At 36.4% G+C, this 7,431-nt stretch overlaps 1 protein-coding gene across 5 annotated transcripts; it reads right to left on the reverse strand.

Annotated features, from left to right (window-relative positions):
* Window positions 1–2,282: 2,282 nt before the first annotated feature.
* LOC115959700 (interaptin) lies at window positions 2,283–7,113 on the reverse strand. Of its 5 annotated transcripts, none has more exons than XM_031078207.1 (4): window positions 6,758–7,113; window positions 4,169–5,407; window positions 3,025–3,944; window positions 2,283–2,786 (listed from the first exon to the last, which is right to left on the reverse strand). In XM_031078207.1, the coding sequence occupies exons 2-4, from the start codon at window positions 5,382–5,384 to the stop codon at window positions 2,442–2,444; spliced, it is 2,481 nt and encodes an 826-aa protein (XP_030934067.1). In that variant the 5' UTR covers window positions 5,385–5,407; window positions 6,758–7,113; the 3' UTR covers window positions 2,283–2,441. The 5 variants fall into 5 exon arrangements, with proteins under 5 accessions (XP_030934067.1, XP_030934064.1, XP_030934066.1 ...); XM_031078204.1 differs by having other exon boundaries at window positions 6,749–7,113; XM_031078206.1 differs by lacking the exon at window positions 6,758–7,113 and adding an exon at window positions 5,975–6,375.
* Between the last annotated feature and the right edge of the window lie 318 nt (window positions 7,114–7,431).

Below are 7,431 nucleotides of genomic sequence, written 5' to 3' on the forward strand. Positions count from 1 at the left end.
GAAGCTTTTTGTGAGTAATGGGCTGTTTGTGTCTAGTTGGAGGACATTTTTTGAGCTGTGGTTGTGTAGAGGGGTGAGAAGAATATCTGAAATTAGATGAGTGTAGGCTGAAGATGATGAGTGGTGAGCTTAAGGAAAGCTAAACCACGAGCAAAGTAGTAAACAAACCAAGGGTTTCAGAGGGAGTGGCTGTCTTGGTCAGTTATGGGACGTTTATGGAGTTGGAAGGTGTAAGCAAGGTGGTGAATGTTGGTGTTATGGTGACTATAGGCTGAGAAAGGTTGTGAGTGAGCTCCAGAGAGCTTGGGGAAGCTTAAAGAAAGCAAATGGGGATTGAATTTCTTTAGATTATAGTCAATGACAGAAATTTTTTAAAGAGGCCTCCTCCCCCTTAGTGGGCTGAGGTGTGTATGCTTTTATAAGAAAGTTTTAGAGAAGCATTGATTGGCAAGAATCCAAAAAATGCACGACTCATCAGGGATGACGAATCAAGGTTAAGCTTCTTGAGAATTTTTGGTTAGAAGTAAGAGATTCACTTTAGGGGGTGCCTTACTTCTTTGGGTAATGATGGGATTTTAGAGCTTTTTGCATTAAGTGCCAAGATTTTCGGGGCTAAGCTTAATTATTGTGTATCAAGAATGAATCCTAATGCTACAAACTGAGATTTGGTCCCCAAAGAAGTAAGATTCAACACCCCAAGCCAGGTGTGAAGCTTTAGTCTACTTCAGGGGGTTCCGCTGGAAATCCTTTTATGCCCTCCAAACCACATGTTCCCAATTTTCCCCCTTTAGGATTCATGGGCTTGGCACATGAATCACGTCTTGAATGTTTTTAACATTTATAGCATCAATTTGTTAAAGTTTGGTTTCAGCTCTCCTTTTGCTGGAGGTGCAGTCTTGAGGAAGATGATGAAGTCCCTTCATCCTTTTGACTTCAGCTGATATGACAGCCCTTGGGCAAAATTATTCACGTTAGGCAGAGGGTGGCAGAAAATTGATGGGACAGCCCTTAGTCCATTCTCAAAGGCTTGGTTCCCTTGTATGAGTACCTAGTTGCTCTTTTTGGATAGGAATGAACAAGGGCTGTTTTGCCCACTCTCCTTTGCCTCCTGTTGGTGTTTTTTGGGCTGGAACTCTTCTCCATTTTAGCACTTTTAGTTGGGCCACATGACCCTTTCTTTGCTTTGGCTTGTTCCCTACTTCATGAGATTCTTGAGCCTACAAAATGGGCATTAAAGACATGCTTTGCCATGGGTTTTTTACTCCTTATGAGCTTTAGTTGTTAGTAGAAATAAAATGAATTCATGAGCTTTTATGAAATATTTATGATAGATTTTGGGTATTAATTTTCATGGGCTTCAAATAACAACTTGTATAGTTTCTCTATAGATAATCATAATGGACATGTAGGATGAATAATTACCATGAGTTTTGGTAATAAATATTATGAATGTTGTGATGTAAGATAAATAGTGACCATTAGTTCTTATATAAATTCCGTGTGTTTATATTATGGTTGAAATAAATAAATGTCATAGGTCCAAAATAAATAATCATAACTTTCCATGGGCTTTTATAAATTCATAATTCTCCATGGGCTTGATATATGTTTGCCATGGGTTTTGGAAAAATGAATAGTGTTACGTAACATAAATGGTTACCATGGGTTTTATAAGATAGATTTCATAAGCTTGTAATATTGTAGTAATAGGTTTAAGAACTTAAAACATTGTTGATTATTGGACTTTTAAGTGAAATAATTATGATATAGTATTTTGCTAAGTATTAATAACCTTGAGCTTTTGATAGAATAGTGTCAAGTAGTTAGCTTAGGCTTTTAAATATTGCCAGCGAGAACTGGGCTTTGATATTGCCAATGAGAATCGGGCTTTTTTGTGATGTTTTATATCATAACCCAATTTTAGATAATGAGATATGAAACATTTGTGATTAACATAATAATAGAGCAAAAAATATTTGGAAAAACCCAATAACTTATTAGTGGTGTTTGAAAATAAGTAGGTGGTACCCAAATAAAATTAGGTGTAAAAAAAAAAAAGTACCCTAACAACCATATAGTCATCAAATGAACGAACTGCTAGATCATTAAAGAAAGAAAATCAAGGTGAACATGGATAATTGTGACTTACTGTGATTAATTTATTGAGGATCCATAGCCAACTCCAAAAACTTTGGGACTAAGGCTTGATTGTTGTTGTTTGGTGGACTGTTATGTTGCACAAAATCATTTCTTGTTGATGGATGATTCATTTGAAATCAGTATAAAGAACAATTATTCAACATCATTTCTATAGCATTAAAATTATTGTGTTTTTTCACTATACAAATTCAACTATATAGTTATCAGTAGAAACACTTACAAACTGCAAGACTATCTAATATGTATTAAGCCTCATCTTTAATTTTTTTTAGCTCTCCTCACTACCTCCTTAAATGTATCATCCCCTCACAAGTCAATGTCCCCTCAAGATCTCCAATAATTCGAGCTATCCGAACCTCAAGGCCCCTTTGAACTTCCTGAAAGAGAGTTCTGACACTGTCAGCAAAGCGTTTCATGTCAAAGCTGGCAGTCTTATTTATTTCTTCAGTGACCCCAACAAATCCAGAAGCAATCTTGGATTGAATTTCCACCCATTTCTGTCCTGTTGCAACTATATGTCTCTGCAGCTGAAATGTTTCGTCTAGGAATTTTTGTAGTGCTTTAGTTTCTTCCTTTGGTCTTGCTGTACTAGAATCTCCACCACTCGCATTTAGATTATGCTCATGCTGAAAAATATAAATAAGAAACTATAAGTAAATGACCACATTTTTATACTGCCAAAAGAGAGGCCAATGAGAATGTCATATAGTGTGTTATGCCCTAATTGAAGCCAAACAGAAGCACCGATATTTAAAAGAGATGGTTGAAATTTTGCAACTATCAAAGTGTTGAGAACACTGAATTTCCAAAAGTCAATTTTATTGTCATAGTTTTTTGAACTTTACTGAATTAATCCAGGCTTACCATGCGTTTGGAAAGGTCATCTGCCTTCTCTTGAAAGGACTGGTACCTGCCAACTTGTTTATTCAGCAAAGACATCAATGCAAGGAAACTCTTGATCCCAATTTGCCCATTATCATTGCTTTTTGTATCTTCAAGGCTTTCTTGCTTCCCTGTCAGTCTCGCAAGCATTAGAAGTTGCTGCTTCAGCCTTTTGATCTTATAAGAAACTTGAAGAGCATGAAGATCCATCCTCCAAAGAGAATTGTTTGTCTTATTCAAGGGCTGACTAGATGATGCCAGCTTTTCAGTAACACCAATATCCACTGGACTTGTTCTTCCCTCTTTTACAGGACGCTCTTTGGCAATTTCCTTATCATCTTCTAACTCGTTTTCAGGAGAATGGGCTATTAAACCTACATCCTTGGACTGGTTAAAGGATGAGCTTCCTTCTTCTTTCTCAGCATCTTCCTCTTGACACAAATCCTCCGAATTTGGAGTCCTTGTTTCTTGCTCTCTCTCATTCTGTTTTCTCTTATTGATAACTTCAGAGCCAATGGCCTCATGGGCTATTACTGGACTATGTACAGAACAATTTAAATTAGTATTTTGGCAATATAGGGCCTTCAATTGTGATGCTAGTTGCTCTTTTAAGGAAGTTAATTCTTCTTCTCTCTCCAATAACAAGGCTTCCAATTTCATATTATCATGTCTGAGCTGTGACATATCCTCATTCATTCCCTCAATATGGGACTGCAGCCGCTTTGATTCTAGTTCCATGCTCATCAACTGCCAACGAAATGTTTCTAATTTCTCATCTTTGATTCTCATTTGTTCTGCAAAAGCATCTAGTTCTAAGTGATGCCTTTGCTCAATTAAAGTTGCATACTTCTCAGCTTCTGACAGTACCCAACTTTCCAATTGCTTAACATCAGCTGTCATAGCTTAAAAAGCAAGAAAAGGGAAGGTATTAAGAAATAAGAATCTAGAATTTGATACAAAATCAGGAATTAAAAGCATTTTGACTGGATTTTATAAAGGAAAATAAAATCAAGAATATGTGTGTGCGTGCGCACATGTGTATTAGAGTTCGCTATTGATAATGTTGGTTAAAGCTAAGAGTTCATATATTTTAAATCCTAATGAAAATTGGGAACTTTGTTCTTACCCAATGCCTCATTTCCTTCCAGTGAGTAGCAGTCAGAGATTGGAGAAAGTTCTGGCTCCTTTCTGTCCTTTTTAAGTCCAATATGCCCATACTCAAGAACAAGATCAGTTGGCTGTGATCTTGTCTTTCCAATGTGTGATGATCCTGTTGCATGTTGATGCACCCCTCTTGCCCCTGTGTAAAAGTCCAATTTTGAATTTACTTGGTTAGTCAACATACTTCTTAATGAATGCCTCTCATGTCTAGACTCTGATACTGCCCTCCACCTTTCAGTTTCTATTTCAGCTTGCTTTCTCTTAGCCTTCAATTGTTTAACCTCCTTTAAAAGCAAGTGTTTCTCTGTCGTATCCAGCTTGTTCTTCCTAAGCATTGCTGACAGAATTTTTTCTTTTTGCTCCAAATCCTTATGCATTTTTACCATCTCCATTGATAGTTTTTGAACCATCAAGTCTGCCTCCTCCTTTCGCTCTAATACTACTTCAAGTTCTTGTTTTGTAGCTTCAATTTTCCTAAGTGCGCGGCCCATTCCAGCTTCAAGTTGCCGTTGGTTTGATACAACTTCAATGAAGGCAGATTTGTGCTTCCATAGCTCAGAAGAATGCTCTTGGGCTTCAAGCGTTGCAGTTTCTCTCAATTCTTTGATGACATTTTCAGCTTCTTTTAGCTTTTCTTCTAATTCACTCTTATTCTGCTTCTCTTCCTCCAACTCCTTATCCTTATGCTGCACCATAATCTCCATTTCCTTCAACTTTTCATTCAATTCAGAAACAGCATGATCCTTTTTTTTCTCAACAACTCTCAATCCATTCAAAAGAGCCCCAATCTGCTGCCTGAGCATCTTCCTTTCATTCAACCAGCTCTGCTCTTTTGTAGCAAAGATACTCACAACTTTCTCAGTGGCTCTTGCATCTTCACGTCTGAGTTTTTTCAACTCTTCCGTCTCTCTCTCAGCAGTTTCAAGTTTATAGAGAAGCTCACACTTTCGTTCACTGGCTCCTTCTCTCTGGGCCTTCCACACAAGCAACCCCAGCAGCTGGGCACTTCCTTGAAGCATTTTATCACATACTTTGGACCATCTTTCACCTTCCGATTCAGGTCTTGACAATAGTTGGAGGGCAAAGAATGCACAAGAAACACCAAAACACATTGGATACAAGGTATCACTCCTCTTTTCAAATTCGGCTGAACATAAACCGGAGATTTGCTTCTCATCCATTATTCAAGACTTTGCTTCTTTTCCTTTGCAAAGGGAATTAAGAGTTAGAATACACTAAACAAAACTGAAATTCATAGTTTTCTGCTAAAAGCTTGAAGAATTCACGTCAATAAATTGAAAAGAGAAAAAGAGCCTACATTAAGCTGATGTAGCAAAAACTTTTCAATAATTTGAGCAACAAATATGCTTAATACACATGGTTCCACAAATGAACAGCTCAATAATTGAGGAAACAAAAATATTCATTACAACTATAGGTGCACAGAAACTACTAATCATTAGTTTACCTGATCCAAGACTAGAGCAATACAAAATATAGATAAACAACCGGTTTAAGACTTCTTTAACTCAAACAAGACAACACAACCTACTTGAGAAAACAAATTGTAGCTTAGGTAGAGCAGTGTTTCAATTGAGAATCACACAAACAGCATGACTACTGTTATACAAACGGCTACTGATAATGAATGCCTAAAGCATGAATCAACACGTGCATGATAAAGCAAATTCAGTTAGAAATGTGCTGTATTTTTAATAGAATGGAAGAAAAACTATGATTATTGTTCCCTGGTTTTCAGTGAAAGACTGACCCTATTAACCCCACTTGCTCTTCTTTTCTTCCCCCACTAACTTTCTTCCCCTTTTCCTCTCCTTTTCTTCTTCACCTGAGGTAATGAATGTTATAAGAAGCAAAAGCGCTAGATTCTTGGTTGTTTGTCACCATTACTTATTAAGAAATAGAGGTTGGACTTTGAAGGATAAAAGAAACATATCTCTGTCAAAGAGTTCTCAAAAAATTAAAAATTTCCAGGGTGGCTTACCTCTTACTTATGTTTAACTAATCTGCATAAAGTATTTTCAAAAGGGTATACAGTAGACAAGAAGAATAAGAAAGTAGTTTTCAGTAATCATAAAATGTGATTATAATTTCTTGTTTCTTCTATTTATGATAACGATATGGAATTTACATCTTGGCAATGTTGATTAGAAATCTTACCAACTTCTTATAAGTCAATGATTAACATGGATGATGTCAATCAAGGTACCATATTTAGGCCAAAACAAGATCAATAACTCAACATGGACCACATAATTATTAGTGTCATTGTACAATTACAGCACCTAATAAGAAAACCTCATGAAAATTCTAACATACACCAAGCAATGAAGCTCAAACCAAAAATTCCCACCAACCCATTTATCAATTGCTAGACAAAAACATGAAAAAAATCTAACCTTTTTTCCAATAGCAATGCATAATTGCATATGTACCATACATTCATATATGATAAAGAGCATTTTGTGCAAAGAAAAAAGAAAAGAGCAATAAAACTGTCAGTTCACTATCATAATTATGGAGCCACCTAAGGTACCACATGTCTTCATGGGTCCAGAAAAAGATTGAAGTTTCTCCAATTGCTTCCTTGGCTGAGACCTGTAAAGCAGGAACTTGTTCAAGAAAGTCTATACATAACATAAGTCCAGTTTTATTAAAAAAACCACTTTTTTTTTGAGAAGGTAAAAAAACCACTTGTTTCAAAAATAAATACTATTAAGTACTGGACCAATAGTAAACCATATTTTGCTTTTTAAATTCCAAGATCTGCTCTTGGAATCAGGACATGGGCTATCCTTTGATTCATTCATTTGATTATATTTAAAGCAATCTCTCTCTTGAGAGCAGTACACCAAGAAAACAAAAAGGAGAAAGTACTAAGGTCACACTCAAGCTTAAAAAACTTGTGGTCACAGACAGCTCATGCTCTCCCTCTCTCTCTCTCTCTCTCTCATTGATTGAGAAGAAAATCAAAATCCACGCACAAATACATACAGAACACAAACAAGAGAATGTCTAAAGTCACAGTCGCGTGTGGTCATTTATGGTTACAGCCCACGTTCCCAGCAAATATTTGTAATAAAAGATGGAATCTTTCTGGGGTCCCATATGACTAGACTGGTTCAGCCATTACTGCTCTTTGATTTCCCTTCTTGATGAAGGTATTAGTGAAATTTTCACCCAGTAAAAGTTTTGATCTTGTTGAGATGT

The sequence above is a fragment of the Quercus lobata genome, chromosome 9 (assembly GCF_001633185.2).
Source record: "Quercus lobata isolate SW786 chromosome 9, ValleyOak3.0 Primary Assembly, whole genome shotgun sequence".
Taxonomy (NCBI): Eukaryota; Viridiplantae; Streptophyta; class Magnoliopsida; order Fagales; family Fagaceae; genus Quercus; species Quercus lobata.